The sequence below is a fragment of the Phycodurus eques genome, chromosome 7, assembly GCF_024500275.1.
Source record: "Phycodurus eques isolate BA_2022a chromosome 7, UOR_Pequ_1.1, whole genome shotgun sequence".
Lineage (NCBI taxonomy): Eukaryota > Metazoa > Chordata > Actinopteri > Syngnathiformes > Syngnathidae > Phycodurus > Phycodurus eques.
The window spans coordinates 1426404-1444848 of record NC_084531.1 but is presented as its reverse complement, the minus strand read 5'-3'; the positions used below and the strand labels follow the sequence as shown (position 1 = coordinate 1444848).

The following is an 18445-nucleotide window of genomic DNA, read 5'->3' as shown; positions in this document are numbered from 1 at the left end:
GATGGCTCGAAAATCTCTTGTGCGTTAATATAATCTGTAAAAAAAACAAAAAAAAAACACAAACACACACAAAATGTGATTTTTTTTTTTTTTGTCAAATTATGTTAGCTAAATAATAATAAAATCGAACTTCCACGCGAATAAATCACGGATTGATGGCTCGAAAATCTCTTGTGCGTTAATATAATCTGTAAAAATAAAATAAAAAAAATTTAAAAAACACAAACACACACAAAATGTGATTTTTTTTTTGGGGGTCAAATGATGTGAGCTAAATAATAATAAAATCGAACTTCCACGCGAATAAATCACGGATCGATGGCTCGAAAATCTCTTGTGCGTTAATATAATCTGTAAAAATAAAATAAAAAAAATTAAAAAAACACAAACACACACAAAATGTGATATTTATTTTTGGGTCAAATGATGTTAGCTAAATAATAATAAAATCGAACTTCCACGCGAATAAATCACGGATCGATGGCTCGAAAATCTCTTGTGCGTTAATATAATCTGTAAAAAAAAAAAAAAAAAAAAAAACACAAACACACACAAAATGTGATTTATTTTTTTTTGGTCAAATGTTGTGAGCTAAATAATAATAAAATCGAACTTCCATGCGAATAAATCACGGATCGATGGCTCGAAAATCTCTTGTGCGTTAATATAATCTGTAAAAATAAAATAAAAAAAATTAAAAAAACAAACACACACAAAATGTGATTTTTTTTTTGGGGGTCAAATGATGTGAGCTAAATAATAATAAAATCGAACTTCCACGCGAATAAATCACGGATCGATGGCTCGAAAATCTCTTGTGCGTTAATATAATCTGTAAAAATAAAATAAAAAAAATTAAAAAAAACACAAACACACACAAAATGTGATATTTATTTTTGGGTCAAATGATGTTAGCTAAATAATAATAAAATCGAACTTCCACGCGAATAAATCACGGATCGATGGCTCGAAAATCTCTTGTGCGTTAATATAATCTGTAAAAAAAAAAAAAAAAAAAAAAACACAAACACACACAAAATGTGATTTATTTTTTTTTGGTCAAATGTTGTGAGCTAAATAATAATAAAATCGAACTTCCATGCGAATAAATCACGGATCGATGGCTCGAAAATCTCTTGTGCGTTAATATAATCTGTAAAAATAAAATAAAAAAAATTAAAAAAACACAAACACACACAAAATGTGATTTTTTTTTGGGGGTCAAATGATGTGAGCTAAATAATAATAAAATCGAACTTCCACGCGAATAAATCACGGATCGATGGCTCGAAAATCTCTTGTGCGTTAATATAATCTGTAAAAATAAAATAAAAAAAATTAAAAAAACACAAACACACACAAAATGTGATATTTATTTTTGGGTCAAATGATGTTAGCTAAATAATAATAAAATCGAACTTCCACGCGAATAAATCACGGATCGATGGCTCGAAAATCTCTTGTGCGTGAATATAATCTGTAAAAAAAAAAAAAAAAAAAACAAACACACACAAAATGTGTTTTTTTTGGTCAAATGATGTTAGCTAAATAATAATAAAATCGAACTTCCACGCGAATAAATCACGGATTGATGGCTGGAAAATCTCTTGTGCGTTAATATAATCTGTAAAAAAAACAAAAAAAAACACAAACACACACAAAATGTGATATTTTTTTTTGGGTCAAATGATGTTAGCTAAATAATAATAAAATCGAACTTCCACGCGAATAAATCACGGATCGATGGCTCGAAAATCTCTTGTGCGTTAAAAAAAAAAAAAAAAAAAGTCAATATTTCCTTCTCGCTATTGGAAAATAACATGCGGGTTGAATCCATTTGTGTTTATTTCTGGTTTTCATTTTAAATCTGACTGAATACGTAGTGGAGGACAGAAACCCTTTTAATTTTTTTTTTTTTTTTTAATGTTGTACGTGTTCATGATGGAGTTGCTGTGCTCCCGCAATGTAGCACATTACATTGTTGCAATGTAACACCTGTGTCCCATTAATCCATTATCGATATCGTTGATGCATGCACGGGAAAGCGCGATGTGGACGAAATGATAAGCGCTATTCAAATGAGACTTGGAATTCGATGACATTTCGGGGAAGCTCGTAATTGTGTCGGCGATGAACGTGGAGGGTGGGGGTTGGCCTCATTAGGGCGCCCCCTTATGGCGGCCTGCGAGCTCGGTCATTCGGAAGCAGGGCTCCGGTTCAAATGTCCACATTTTGGCCTGTGGCTGCCATGCGGGTAGCGCGTGGTCATGCAGTGATGCAATATAGTAGCGAGGGGGGGGGGGGGTGATACTTCATTTTCGGTTGCACGTGATGACAATGTGGTAAAATGACGTAAAGGTTGAACACGTGTGCAAATGTGTACATGTTCGAAAGGAGCACTTGTTTTGTTTTTGTTTTTATTTGTAGGTTTGGATTGGTCATGCGCGCGCGCGCGCGCGCGTGGAGGAGGAGAAGAGGAAGAAAAAGGAGGTGAGAGCCGCCGGTGGGTTAGGGTGGCTCACAGGGGGGGGGGGGGGGGGGGGAAATGTGAGGGACTTTGACAGCTCTTAAATGGTCTGGCGCCAGGACTTCGGTCTCGCCGCTAAATATAGCAGAGGATCGCGCAGGTTAGGGGGGGGGGGGGGGGGGGGTTTAAGATGAGGGGACACACACACACACAAGCGGAGGGAACAAAAGGGTCAATTAGAGCACATTTCCGACATGAGTGGGAAGCGGGGGGCCTCGGTGGCAAAATTCACATTGTGGAGGTGTAGACGCCATATTTGGATTGACCCCCCCCCCCCCCCACACACACACACACAAAATAAAGCCGCAACAAATTCGAATAATTAGCAAATGTTTCCAAACTAGTGGATGGCCGAGGGACCCCCAGATGCAGCTGTTGATGGTTGCGTGGCGCGGGGCGGGGCGGGGACCCCAGGCCAAATACGAAGAGACAAGCAATTGTTCGGACTGCGAGCCGACTGGCGCCTCTCAAGCAAAGCAAAGCGACCTACTTGGGGGGGGGGGGGGCGCACGCGTGGGCATCGGCACTCATCGAACGAACATCGAACCCGTTTTGAGGAAGAAGGAGAAGAAGGGGAAAAAATTAAATTCAACACCGAACGACCGCAGAATGAAGTCCCGCGGTCAAGCCGGCCTCGAGCGGACTGACCCCATTAGGCTCGGAGACAGTGGGGGGGGTGGGGTTTCCCGATCTGCCCTGTCATTGGTTAATACGATGTCCCTGTTGACATGTTTTCTTACTACTAATGCTCCCGACACCTCCTCGTCTCGACTCTTCTCCTCGTCCGACCGGAGCTGCGAGCGCCACGCCTCGAGAGGCCCCCAGTTGGTCCGGAACGCGGAGGGGGCTCACCGGGGCGCAGTCTCTCCTGTGTGTCGCCGTGGGATGAGCGAGGCGAACGGACGCGCCCCCACCGGGATCTGGCGACGACCGAGTAAGTCCCACATGCCGGACTCGACTCGCCCGTCGTCCCGTTTCGAATGATTTGGACGCGCCCGCCGATGAGAGAGGCCGCTTTCCCGGGGGTTGCCATGGCTTATCACCCGTTCCACGCGCACCGGCCCAGCGACTTCCCGGTGTCCGCCTTCCTGGCGGCCGCTCAGCCCTCCTTCTTCCCGGCGCTCAGCCTGGCCCCCGAGTCCGTCTCGGAACGCAATTCGGCCGCGGCGGAACCCGGACTCCACCCGGCCGCTCGGCTGCGCGCCGTGAAGAGCTTGGAGCCCGAAGAGGAGGCGGACGACGACCCCAAAGTTACCCTGGAAGCCAAGGACCTTTGGGACCAGTTCCATAAACTCGGCACGGAAATGGTTATTACTAAATCGGGAAGGTAAGAATTACACCGGATTACGGAATAGTTGTACTTGGTTTTCTTTTTTTTTTTTTTTTTTTTTTTTTACCCCCTTTCAAAAAAATATACAAAAACAAACAAAACCAAAAAAAAAAAAAACAAGTTCAAACGACGTGTTTGTATTATCGGACGCGTCTTGAGAGGTTTTCGCACTTTGTGTTTCGGTTCCGCCGGCGAACGCGCGTCGCCACAATTCGGCATTTATTTCGTTGCTCCTCTATTATTTGTATTCTTTTCGGGAAAAGAGTGTGTGTGTGTGTGTGTGTGTGTGTGTGTGTGTGTGTGTGTCACGAGCCATCCAAAATTCGCCACCGACATTTCGGCTATTTCTCCATCTCTATGCGTGTGCGCGCGTGTAAATGAAAATTGGCTTATGCGCGGCGCAAATATGCACAAGTGGGCGAAAACCCACATTGTCGGCCGCGCGTGATTCGAATATTGACCGTTAATTTGCCTCTCTTCTAATTTTCCTCACACACGCGCGCGCGCGCGCGCAGTCGCTAGATGGATGAGCGGTGGTAGAAATGTGAGAATCTTTGGGGAGTGAACGCAATGACGAGCGTTTTCGTTCCAATGGTGGCTGATTGCAAAAAAATAAAATAAAAATAGGGATTGGAAGTCAACGTGTGACGGATGGTTCCCCCCCCCCCCCCCCCCAGGAGGATGTTCCCCCCGTTCAAAGTGCGGATCAACGGGCTGGATAGGAAAGCCAAGTACATTTTGCTGATGGACATCGTGGCGGCGGACGACTGCCGCTACAAGTTCCACAACTCCCGCTGGACGGTGGCGGGCAAGGCCGACCCGGAGATGCCCAAGCGGATGTACATCCATCCGGACAGTCCGGCCACCGGCGAGCAGTGGATGGCCAAGCCCGTCGCCTTCCACAAACTCAAGCTCACCAACAACATATCGGACAAGCACGGATTTGTGAGTGCCTCCGACTCTTATTTCCTTCCATTCTTTTGCCCTTTTTTTGTTGGTTTGTTTTGGGTTGTTTTTTTTATTAGCACGCCTTCTAGGAATTATCGGGGGGGGGGGGGGGGGGGTGGAAGGGAACGAACCCGTGGATGACATTTGAAAAGCGGGAATGCGTCCAGAAAATACATCATCTTTCCAAAATGTTGCCCCCCCCCCCCCCCCCCGCAAAAAACTTAATTGTCCGTCTCATTGCAATGTTCCAAATGTTCCAATGTGCGCGCAGGAAGAGAAGTTGAAAAATGTCCCCCCCCCCCCTCACGCAGACCATCCTGAACTCCATGCACAAGTACCAGCCCAGGTTCCACATCGTGCGGGCCAACGACATACTGAAGCTCCCTTACAGCACCTTTCGGACCTACGTCTTCCCGGAAACCGACTTCGTGGCTGTGACGGCGTACCAGAACGACAAGGTGAGTCGTTTGCGTGTGTTGGTTTTTTTATTTGTGTATTATTATTATTATTTTTTTTAACCGAGTAATAATAATAATAATAATAGAAGGGCCTCTCATTGCGACAACGTCGGTCGTCCTTGGCCTCGCTTCGACATTCGCCGCCGCCGCCGCAATGCATTGTAACGACAGCAAATTGGGGCTTTTGGTTTCTGTTAACCCCCCCCCCTCCCCCTCCCCCAGATAACACAACTTAAGATTGACAACAATCCATTTGCCAAAGGATTTAGAGATACTGGGAACGGAAGAAGGGAGAAAAGGTAACGTAAATGATTGTTGTTGTTGTTCTGATTATTATTATGATCGTTATTGTTGTTCTTGTTCTTGTTATTATTATCATCATTATTATAATTATGATCATTATAATTCTTCTTCTTATTCTTATTATTAACATTATTGTTATTATTGTTGTTATTGTTATTATTTGTATTGTTGTTGTTTTTCTTCTTATTAGTATCATCATTATTGTTATTATTATTGTTATAATTATGATCATTATAATTCTTCTTCTTATCATTATTGTTATTATTGTTGTTATTGTTATTATTTTTATTGTTGTTGTTATTCTTCTTATTATTATCATCATTATTGTTATTATTATTATTACAATTAAGATTATTATAATTCTTCTTCTTATTATTATCATTATTGTTATTATCGCTGTTATTCTTCTTATTCTTATCATTATTGTTTTTATTGTTCTTATTATTCTTATTATTATTATCAGTATTGCTATTATTATTATTATCATTATTGTTATTATAATAATAATTATTATCATCATTATTATTATTATCATCATAATAACAATAATGCAAAAACAATAACAATAATAAAACAATAATAATAATAACAATAATGATGATAATAACAATTGTAATAATAATAAGAATAAGAATAACAATAATGATGATAATAACAATTATAATAATAATAATAAGAAGAAGAACAATAATATTAATAATAATAATAATAATGATTGTTATTTTTCTAGGCGTTTCTAGCCCATTTTGCTCAAGCACCCCCCAAAATCAAGCAAATGGGCTTGATTTTTAGTGGCACACGATTAAAAAGTGGCAAACTTTCCTTTTTCCTTTCAACTCATCAAATAATTTATGTTCGTTGAACACATTTTAATCAACCGATGTGCCTGTTTGAATTGAGTCAATTCCGGCCACCTCTAAAATGTGACATTATTCTCTTCTTTGCTTATGTTCCATTTGAAACAGCACATTGCACTTGGTTGCAACAATATTTCAAGAGCAAAAAATACAGCTTTTGGTATTTTTCACTTTGGTTTACTCCCCCCCCCAAAAAAATAAAATAAAAATAAATACTGCTAATGTGCACGTAGAGGTGGTGCTGTTGTCCAGAAATGAGCAGGGTTTGTTTTCGAAAGCCAGGCCATCCTTCTTTCACTGTGGCTCAACTTCCAAATAACCGTGAGCACATTTGACGCCCCCCCCCCCCCCCCCCCCCCCCCCCCCCAAAAGTGTCACTCTTGCATCGCTTTCATCACTGCGGCACTGCAATTGCGTTCCAAAGCAACGAGATGTGTCTCAGCGCACCTTCCGGTCACCGATTGTGATCGTCGTTGTCGTTGGCAGGAAACAACTCACTATGCCATCGCTCCGAATGTACGACGACCAGGGCAGGGACGGCGCCGACTCGGACGCTTCCAGCGAAACTGCGACTGCTCGAGACGCCGTTCGGTCCCCGTTGGGAGCGAGTTCGAGTCCGCCGCGCTTCAACAGGGCGAGCCAAGGTGATGAGCTGCAATAGGCCCCGGCCGTTTCCATCGAGAGGCCGGAGACCGATTTACGCTTAGAGTAACTTTGTCGACAGGACTTTTTTTCCCAGTGCGCAAACACGCCGATGAATCCGCGCTGACCGCACGCCGTCACCTTGCCGTCGCTTATCGTATGATTTGCTCTTTTTTTAGATGACAAAACATGCACTGACAGCGAGCAGGAGCTTGAAAAGGTGGGCGAGCGCTGCACGAGCTCCAACAGCCCGGACACCGGACCCGTGTCCCCTTACGGCGCTCAGTGCGAGGAGCGGATCGGCGAAAGGCCCCAAACGGACAAGAAAGAGGACTCCTCCGCGTTCAGTGCCAAGAGCCTCGCAAAACACAAAGCGGAGAGCAGGCATCGGAAGGACACCGCAGACGTGTTGATTAAGGACCCCGAGGCTGGGAGCGTCGGTGCTACGAAGGACACCTTCTCCCCACTCATGGTCCAGACCGAAAGCCCTTCACACTTCAACCCAGGTCATTTACAAAGCTTGGCACTGTCCGGCCTGCACGGCCAACAGTTCTTCAACCCTCTAAACACCGGATCACCGCTTTTGTTTCACCCCGGGCAGTTTGCCATGACCCCTGGAGCCCTTTCTGCTATGGGAATGGGCCACTTATTGGCCTCTGTATCTGGAGCAAGTGCTTTGGAAAATGGCAGCCTCTCGACTCAAGGCACAGGAGGAACGCCCAATGCCTTCCCCTTCCATTTGTCTCAGCATATGCTCGCTTCTCAGGTAAGCTTGACCCTTCACTGTGTAAATGATCTGGCACGCTGCTATCACGTTCCATTTTCATATCATTTGAAACCAAACCAAAAAAATGGTAGAGACGCTCGGAGAACAAATTCGACTTGAGCAATTGTTTTGGCTTTATATGGGCAAATGTCTCCCACGCGGAAACAACCACCCTTAAAGTGCCATTTCGAAAACGCCACTTATGATTTCCAATGTCATCCTCGGTGACGCCGACGGCGGTGGCCCATTCAAAGACATCACGGGAAGGACAAACAGCTCCATAGAAATCGTGTGAGTTGCACAACGTGCACGTGTTGCCCTTCGAACTCTCGACGATACAAGTGCATAAAGGATCCTAACGTCTCATTGAACCCATGACGCACTTTGTTTGTCTTTATACAGTGGTAATAACGTGAGAGACATGCGATACGAAGATGCAGTAGCGTTAGTTGTCATGGAAACGGCGTATTAAGCAATGGAAGAAAAATCCTTTATATACAAAAACGTCATTCGCATCCTCAGAAAACGGGTTGCAGATCGTGAAAACTAACGGTCAAGACAGTTGGAAAATTTTGACTTGAGAATATGTTTCTGATTCGAAACAATTATGACCTGGGCGGCACATCGGGTTAATTGAAGACACTAAATTGCCCGTAGGTGCGAATGGTTGTTTGCTCGCGTGTGCCCTGCGATCGGCTGGGAGAGAGGCTCCGGCACGCCCGCGACCCTGCTGAGGAGAAGCCCGAGAGAAAACGGATGGACGGACAATTAGGGCCTTCTGGTTTTACGACAATAATAACTGCCAATGCTCATATCAATCATATGAATTCGTTTTCAAATTGTCCCTGCCATGATCGAGCAAATGATATGAAAATGACCCTTACGCGCTTGCACCAGGTTGAATATCAGCTGAAAGGCTGCTGCTGCGAGATGTTTACGATCCTCCTGCGCTCATGCCGATAACCCGGTTCAATACTGCTAATGCAGCGTGGCACAGTCTTGCGCAGAAAAAGCGCACGACAATATCATGTGTAAACGACGACAAATTAATGTTGGGAATGTGTCTCAGGCGAAGGGAGAGAAGAATGAACGGGTCGCCGACCGTCAACAATTGCTCGAATTTCAGAAACACCTCGGTGTAATGCTTTTGACCTGCTGACAAGAATGTGTCGTCGCCAAATAAATCTCCACTTTGCGCTGTTGTATTTCAGGGCATCCCCATGCCTCAGTTTGGGGGTCTCTTTCCCTATCCCTACACCTACATGGCAGCAGCTGCAGCTGCAGCCTCGGCCCTGCCGGCAACCAGCACCTCTAGCCCACTCTCCAGAAACCCTTTTCTTGCCACATCTCGACCACGGCTGCGCTTCAACCCCTACCAGCTCCCCGTGTCTTTGTCCGCAACTTCTGGCCTGCTCGCAACCAACCTGCAATGTAGCCTCAACCCAGGCTCTGAATCATCCAAACCGTGCAGTAGGGAGACCAGCCCGGCCCTAGAACACCACAGCCACAACAAGATTGGGGGATCTTGTGGGAGGGGCACATCCCCCAAAACGAAAGACTCTCCGAATGAACTACAGAATATTCAGAGACTGGTGAGTGGGCTGGAGGGACAGACGGAGCCATCCCCAGATGAATATTCTCCCAAGTGACGCGCGACTCCGTTTGGGATTTCTTGGCCTCCAGACTGAGGACCGTTGTGGTTTTTGTTTTCTTTTTTCTCTCTTTTTGCAGCACACCACAAAAGCTAGGGTGAAGACGGTTCGGTAAATTCAAGTCCGTTAAGACTGACAATTGTTCTCAGAACAACGCGACACATATTCACAAGAGGCCAAACCATAAAACCTCCGATCTCGAAATGTTTTGGCTCATACCAAACCCATATACAACCAATTTACATGCCCAAACTGAATCTTCCTGACAGGCAGCTCCACATACTTGAACATCACATGGAATTTTGGATAAGTGGCCTAATAGTTAATAAATAATAATCATTAAAAAAAAAAAAAAAAAAAAAACATCAACAAAACAAACAAAGAAATCATGAAAAAAAAATAAATAAGAAATACCCTCAACTGTATGCAGTTCGTGGCTGCAGTCATTTCATTGCAATTTGTATTCAAGAGAAGTTGGTTTCTCATCTATTTATGTCATGTAAAACGAAATCAATACAAATCTGTAAATAACTAAGTTCGAATAATATGCACTTGGTATTAATTTATTTAAGTCTGTATACTAGTGTGTATATATTTGGAATATAACACTTTGCTATCTAACCCCCGACCCCATTATATGAAGCCTGTTCAGGAATTGAAAAATGTGTTTTGAGACTCGCTGATTATGGAACATAACGTGCGCCATATTTGGTCCACAGCATATGAAGCGACATGTTAGAGCAGAGGAGAGGAAGCTCCACGTGATTTCAAACACCTCAGGTTACTTCACTCCAGTCGGGCGACAATCCCCAAAAGTGCGTCGTTCCTATCTATTGATGGCTATGCTCAAGCAGTCAATGTGCTGACTCATCTTGGTTGTCGAGTTTTTTTCTTTTCTGATTGTCTCACAATTTTCAATAAAAATGTCGTGTTGAAAAACGTGTCTTTTAGAATCGTAATAAGAGACTGATAGTTTATCCAGCTTGGGCGTGAACAACCGTGGGATAGAGGCGCCCCCTGTTGTCCATACAGAATACTTCTTTTTCAAGAACACAGTTATAATGTCCATCCATCCATCCATCCATTTTCTTGACCGCTTCTCCTCACCAGGGTCGCGGGCTGTTGGAGGCATCTTCGGGCGAGAAGCCGGGTACACCCTGAACTGGTCGCCAGCCAATCGCAGGGCACGTACAAACAAACTACCATTCGCACTCACATTCACACCTACGGGCAATTTAAAGTCCTCAATCAACCGAGCACGCATGTTTTGGGGATGTGGGAGCCACCGGCACGGCCGCGAGTTGTCGAAAAAGGAAAGCCGAGGGTGGAAGGAACCATTGGACCGGAGTCCAAGCCTCGCAATGGGCGGTCCCAGAGTTTTAGGCGGCCCCAATTCAAATGAAGCACATTTGTGTTACGAATCAAACTGAAAATGGAAAGGAAAAAAAAAAAAGTACATGTACAAGTTGTTCATTAGATTCGTTTTAGAAAATTCAAAAACTAAATGTGTTGCTGCAAAGCATCAATTTAATGATCACTTTGAATATATATATTTTTGGGAATAATTCCAAAAAGAAAGATACGGCCACAGCTGACGCTCTAATTCTCTATAGAGAGCAAAACATTCCCATAACACAAATATTATTAGTTTAGCCACTGAGCTCGGTTGCATCAGTCAATCAAAAGTATGTAGTGGCTATAGAAGCACGTTCACACATTCGAGAAAACCAACTCAAGCCACACTGAAAGCACTGCATAGCGGCGAGGCGATCTCCCAAAGGGAAAAAAAAACTATTTTGGTTTGGTCCTCAGTCGTTATATTGAAGTTTGCGTTTTTGTTTTTTGTTTTTTTGGTCTGGGTGCAAAAATTGCTCCTGCCGATGCGAAGTGCCAATGTTTATGTGTCGGTTGATGGACGCGTGTGTTTTAAAGGGTTAAACAGTGGGCGCTAAGAGCCGCAGACAGCCCTTTGTCCGCGGCCCGGCGCCTGTCGCCTGCCTGCCGGCCAGAGCGATTAATGAGACAGCCTCCTCCTCTATCCTCCCACCCTTCTTCATTTTCTTTTCTTTCTGCGGCTTCCCTCATTCAATTACGGGTACACGGCGGCCGCGTTACGGTCAGTGAATAGAAAAGCGACCCGCACATGGGCAGGAAAAGTGTTTGTCTCGATCAATCAGTGAGTGGTTGATCAATCGAGTCAACTAACAGCTGGTGACAGCCTGGTTTAATGAGACAAAAATTAGTCAAAAGTTCATTTCGGAGGCAGACAAAAACAAGCAAAGCAGTTTTGCAATTGCTACTTCAGACACTTGCGGGCAAAATATGTTCTGATTTGCTCATATGTAGAATGAGCGGCATAACTTTTGGTGTGAAGTCATACATTTTTTGTTGACGATATTTTTGTTTATATTTTCAATGGATCAATCTTTCTTTGAGGGTCACATGGAGAACAATTACGTCGATGTTTCCGCATGACAACAGCAGCCTTGAGGGGTGGTTCCCAAAGTGTGGGATGGTGCGGGCTCCCTTTCGTGGTACATGAAAGAATCACTGAATTAAACGTTCAAATTGTGCATCATGTGACTGTGGCTTCAACTTTTTTTTTTTTTTTTTTTTTCCAATCCAGTAGAGTACTTTTGTTAAGTGCAATTCAGTTGTGTTTAACTTTTAATTACAATCAATCTGCATTTTGTCATTTAAAAACGTCTTTTCAAACATCTATGTCGGCAGAATTTGGAACTTTTATGTGATATACATTTGAATGGAATCACTAAATACAGTTTTTCTCCTCTATACTCAAGGGCTGTGTTCTATTTATTCTATTTACAATAATACATTAAGATTTACAGTATGTTGGCTGTATTTGTCATCCATCAATATTGATTTTTATCACCATTGTTATTATTATTGATGATAAGGATTTTTCATATCATATTATTACTATGACAATCACCACCACCATCATCATCAATGATAAAGACAAAAGAAAGGTAGTTCCTTTTCATTATTATTATTTTTGGGTCCTGTTCGGCTGTTCGGTCAAGCAGAATGGATGATCTGTATCTCTTTTACGCCGGAGCAGTTTTAGTGTGTCACAGTGGAGTTTTTAAGCTTCCGCTGTGGTTTCTTAGGATTATAATTGATGTTTATTGAGAATCCGAATCGATCAGTCGAACAGAGCAAAGTTTCTAGAGGGGAGAGAGAAACAGATGCAAAAGACAAAGCACTAATTGTAAACGGGATGAGAAAAGTAAATCATTACATATATACAACAATGAAATATGAGATATGAGTGTTGCATGGGGCTGGAGTGCTCCACCCTGTGAGGGAAGGACAGGACAAGATAGAACAGGACAAAGACAGGAGAAGAAGCATGCAGGACAAGGGTCGTGAACCCGGCTGTACAACTGAAGTGTAGTGGGATTGGCTGTGTAAATGATAAAAGTCTATAGGACGAGAGTGTGAGTGAGGGGGATACACAAGGAATTCACATATTCATGAGTTATTTGTCGCAATAAGTGAGTGGCCCCACAACCAGTGGAAGAGTCCCAGGGGTGTGTGCCTGCAGACACATGCAAGTGAATTGACACCGTTTCGCATGCACAAAGACTGACAGAAGTGTCCTGTAACTGCTGCGCCTGCACCGCGGCGGCAATCAATCAAGGGGGAGGATCAGGCCCAGGGGTCCACCCGAGAGCAGCCCGGTGGACGGGACACGGGGCGGTCCGCCGGCCCCACCGAGGCGCCCGACAACTGGCCACCCGGTGGAGGCCGCAGGGACCCTGTTATTTGGAATTCTTGGAACAATTCATCACGTGTTCTAAAAACATTATTGTTAAATAGTTGTTGTAGGTGGTCAATTCCATGATGTTCCCATGTACTAAAATGAAGAGGTATATTATTAATTTACTGGGAGCTAATTGAGATCCTGTAGATTGTAAACTTTGCCACCAAGCCGTTAAGGTGGATGCGATTATTGGGTTCTTGAAGCATTTATGGCGTTTAAGACTTGTGGAAATAAATGGGAGTTTTGAGAGTTTGATGTTGTTGCAGTCTATTTGTTCTATTCTTGCCAAGAATCATACTCCTCATTGTGGTGCAACCATTTGACGAGGTATTGTAATTGGTTAGCTAAATAATAGTGTTTCAAGTTGGGAGCATTTAGGCCTCCCTCCGGTTTACTTTGTGGATAGACTAATTGTATTGCTCTTATTTTTGAATAAAACATTATTACAGCAGAGTCGAAGGTTTGAAACCATTTAAATGTGGTCTTAAATAGAATCATTGAAAAGATATAATTTATTTGAGGTAAGGTTTTCATTTCTATTCTTCCTAGTAGTGATATAGGCAAGTTATTCCAGCGTCTTAAATCAGATGAGATTTTTTCCAGACGTGGTGTGTAATTTAGATTGGTTAGCTCTGTGACTTTTGACGAAATATTAATACCTACATACTTAGTGTTTCCTGTAGGAATTGGGTAATCTGGGATTTGATCTGTAGGAGACCATGAGTTTGCTGTTCTTGGGAGTATTGTTGATTTTGTCCAGTTAAGTAATCTGAAATTTGCGAAAATGTTTTAATGAGATTGAAGACTGCCTGAAGAGAATACTTGGGTTCCTGTAAGTAAGTCCATCCATTTTCTGAGCCGCTTCTCCTCACTAGGGTCGCAGGCGTGCTGGAGCCTATTCCGGCTGTCATCGGGCAGGAGGCGGGGTAAACCCTGAACTGGTTGCCACATAGAAACAAACAACCATCTGCACTCACATTCACACCGATGGGCAATTTAAAGTCTTCAATTAACGCATGTTTTTGGGATGTGGGAGGAAACCGGAGTGCCCGGAGAAAACCCACGCAGGCACGGGGAGAACATGCAAACTCCACACAGGCGGGGCCGGGGATCGAACCCCGGTCCTCAGAACTGTGAGGCTGACGCTCTAACCAGTCGCCCACCGTGCCGCCCAAATAATCATTAACTTGGAATTTTATGGCTGCAACAGGTTCCAAAAAAGCTGAAAAGCAAAAAAGACTGAGAAAGTTGAGGAATGCTAATCAAACACCTGTTTGGAACATCCCACAGGTGAACAGGCTAATTGGAAAGAGGTGGGTGCCATGATTGGGTAGAAAAGAAGCTTCCCTGAATTGCTCAGTCATTCATAAGCAAAGATGGGGCGAGTGCGTGAGAAAATAGTTGAACAGTTTAAAGACAATGTTCCTCAATGTACAATTGCAGGAATTTAGGGATTTCATCATCTACGGTCCATAATATAATGAAAAGGTTCAGAGAATCTGGAGAAATTACTACATTTAAGCGGCAAGGCCGAAAACCAACATTGAATGCCCGTGACCTTCACTGCATCAAATACCGACATCAATGTGTAAAGGAGATCACCACATGGGCTCTGGAACACTTCAGAAAACCAATGTCAGTAAATACAGTTTGGCACTACATCCGTAAGTGCAACTTGAAACTCTACTATGCAAAGCAATAACAATTTATCAACAACAGCCAGAAACGGCTCTGGCTTCTCTAGGCCCGAGCTCATCTAAGATGGACTGATGCAAAGTGGAAAAGTGCTGTGTGGTCCGACGAGTCCACATCTCAAATTGTTTTTGGAAATTGTGGACGTCGTGTCCTCCGGGCCAAAGAATCAGAATCAGAATCATTTTTATTTGCCAAATATGTCCAAAAAACACAAGGAATTTGTCTCCGGTAGTTGGAGCCGCTCGAGTACGACAACAGACATTCAATTGACAAAGAACACTTTTGAGACATAAAGACATTGACAAAATAAAAAAAACAGTCACTGAGCAGTAAAGGGTTGCTAGTTATCTGGTAATGCCGTACATTTATGTATTATTATTTTTTTTGTGGACAATAGTGCAAAAAGATGCAGAGTCCTCTAGCACTTAGAGCAGTTCGAATGACTGATATTGCAATAGTCCGGTGCAATGAACATTGTGCAAAGGGCGCCGAGACTTCAAGGAGTGTATGCGGTTTAAAGTGACGAGTAGCGCGATAATCTGGGACCATGTTGGTTGTGCAAATGTTGCAGATACTCCTCAGTCAGTGTGCAAATGGAGCAGATGCTACTCTGGCATGAGTGGCCAGTATATGCAAATAGTGCAGCATGGCGAGACAACTACAGTGAGTGCACGAGTCATACATAATTGGCCCCACAGAAATGTGACAACGAACCCAAGTCAGAAAATTGCCAGCATGTTGTAATGGAATTGTAGGTTAGGTGTTTAAGAAGTTGATCGCAAGAGGGAAGAAGCTGTTGGAATGTCTGCTAGTTCTAGTTTGGATTGATCGGTAGCACCTACCTGAGGGAAGGAGCCGGAAGAGCTGGTGACCGGGATGCGGAGGGTCTGAGAGGATTTTGCACGCTCTTGTCTTAGTTCTGGCTGCGTGCAAGTCCTCAAGGGTGGGTAGGGGGGTACTGACAATCCTTTCAGCAGTTTTGATTGTCCGTTGCAGTCGGAGTTTGTCCTTTTTTGTAGCAGCACCAAACCAGACTGTGATGGAAGAACACAGGACTGATTCGATGACCGCTGTGTAGAACTGCCTCAGCAGCTCCGGTGGCAGGCCGTGCTTTCTCAGAAGCCGCAGGAAGTACATCCTCTGGTGGGCCTTTTTGAGGACGGAGTTGATGTTGGTCGCCCACTTCAGGTCCAGAGAGACTGTAATTCCCAGGAAGGTCTCGACGGTTGACACAAGGCAGCTGGACAACGTGAGGGGCAGCTGTGGCGAAGGATGCCTCCTGAAGTCCACGATCATCTCTACAGTCTTGAGCGTGTTCAGCTCCAGGTTGTGTCGGCCGCACCGCAGCTCCAGCCGCTCCGCTTCCTGTCGATATGCAGAATCGTCACCGTCCTTGATGAGGCCGATGACAGTGGTGTCATCTGCAAACTTCAGGAGTTTGACAGTTTGGTGCGCTGAGGTGCAGTCGTTCGTGTAGAGAGAGAAGAGCAGCGGAGAGAGGACACAACCTTGGGGCGCCCCAGTGCTGATGCTGCGTGTGGATGAGGTGGTCTCTCCCAGCCTGTGTCCTGCCCGTCAGGCAACTGTAAATCCACTGGCAGATGGCAGGTGAGACGCTGAGCTGGAGAAGCTTGGATGAAAGGAGTTCAGGGATGATGGTGTTGAACGCTGAGCTGAAGTCCACGAACAGGATCCTCTCGTATGTCCCTGTACTGTCGAGGTGTTCTAGGATGAAGTGCAGTCCCATATTGACTGCATCATCCGCAGACCTGTTTGCTCGGTAGGCAAACAGCAGGGGGTCCAGCAGGGGGCCTGTGACGCTCTTGAGGTGGTCCAGCATGAGACGTTCAAAGGACTTCATGACCACAGATGTCAAGGCGACAGGCCTGTAGTCATTTAGACCCAAGATTGCAGGTTTCTTGGGGACTGGAATGAAGGTGGAGCGTTTGAAACAGGATGGTACTTTGCACAGTTCCAGAGATCTATTGAAGATCTGTGTGACGACTGGAGCGAGCTGGGCCGCGCAGACTTTGAGGCAGGATGGGGACACATGGTCTGGGCCTTGCCGCTTTGTTAATCTTTTGTTGTTTGAAGATACGTCTCACATCCTGTTCATGGATGGTTAACGCAGAAATCAGAGGTGTGATTGTGGTCGGGGGTGGGGCCGGGTGGGTGTGGGGTGTGAAAGTGTACTTTTCAAATCTGCAGTAGAAGGTATTCAAGTCGTTGGCTCGTGTGCTATTGTTCTCAGCTTGGGGGGGATCGTCACTTGTAATTAGTCACTGATTGGAATGCATGCCAGACTGATTTAGAGCGTTAGCGCTAAACTGTTTTTCCATCTTTGCTGCATAGAGTAAAAGAAACATCCGGACTGTTATGGAGGAAAAAGCCAGCATCTGTGATGGTATGGGGCTGCGTTAGTGTCAGTGTTAGTGTCAACTTACACATTTGTGAAGGTACCATTAATGCTGAAAGGTACATACAGGTTTTGGAGAAACATATGCTGCCATACAAGCAATGTCTTTTTCATCGACGCCCCTGCTTATTTCAGCAAGACAACAGTTCACTACATTTTAAAGGAGCTTGTTTTTTAAAATCACCAATTAACTCTCGAGGTTCCAAGCGTCTTCGTTTTCATGAAAGAACTACGATTAAAACGACGTGTTAAAAGCCAACCAATGGATTCCTGACAGAGGAGTCTATACATACTTCAGAGCTCCGGGTCAGCAGCTACGCTTATCTTAGCCTCAGCAGAGATAGTGTAGAATGAACAAAGCTATCTGTTCCTGACCCAGTCTTATACAATTTCTCAAAGAGGGAGTGTGGAGTTGTCTTCGTCTGGTTGGTCCAAGGTCCATTGACGTCATTGTTGCTATGCAGAATGATGGCCGTTTACCGCTGGTGCCAGATGCTGTCAACACTTCTCACTTCCTCATAAAGTTTGCAGCAATGCTTTGTAGCCACAGTTTTCCCCGAGAGATGTTTCCTGTGACCTCCACATGCACCCTACTGGGAATTTTCAAGCAGCACACTCCCACACCCTTATCTTCACTTTCACTCCCCTCACGCTTCACTTCAACAAAGCACCATTGTTTAAGCACAAACCAAGCCACTAGCGTGATTATATAATTTTTAGCTATTTACAAAAAACATATCCCATTAATCCCCCATTTGATCTCTGCTAATCAGCGATCAACACCCTCTAAATATGCAGCCAAGTTTGCTCTAGTACTAAATATAGCCCAAACTAAATATAGCACATATAAAAAAACTTAAGGAGAGGACACAAAGGCGACGTCCAAGGGAGTGAGCGCACTTATGGTCTCCACGTCCTCTTTCAGGAGCAGCAGCTGATATTGGTCGTGGGGGTCCTTTCCCTCAAAGGCCTTGTGGACAGTCCGGAGGAGAAGACTCCTGAGACAAGGAATGATACAACATCCACGCAAAGCAAGCACAGCAATGACAACCAGGATGGTAGTT

At 44.3% G+C, this 18445-nt stretch overlaps 1 protein-coding gene across 2 annotated transcripts; it reads left to right on the top strand.

Moving 5' to 3' along the window:
* Window positions 1–2655: 2655 nt before the first annotated feature.
* Window positions 2656–9846, top strand: tbx2b (T-box transcription factor 2b). 2 transcript variants are annotated; one of them, XM_061682250.1, is made up of 8 exons: window positions 2656–3854; window positions 4535–4802; window positions 5117–5263; window positions 5486–5562; window positions 6910–7067; window positions 7245–7571; window positions 7667–7831; window positions 9043–9235. In XM_061682250.1, the coding sequence occupies exons 1-8, from the start codon at window positions 3508–3510 to the stop codon at window positions 9144–9146; spliced, it is 1593 nt and encodes a 530-aa protein (XP_061538234.1). In that variant the 5' UTR covers window positions 2656–3507; the 3' UTR covers window positions 9147–9235. The 2 variants fall into 2 exon arrangements, with proteins under 2 accessions (XP_061538234.1, XP_061538233.1); XM_061682249.1 differs by having other exon boundaries at window positions 2657–3854; window positions 7245–7831; window positions 9043–9846.
* The last annotated feature ends 8599 nt before the right edge of the window (window positions 9847–18445 follow it).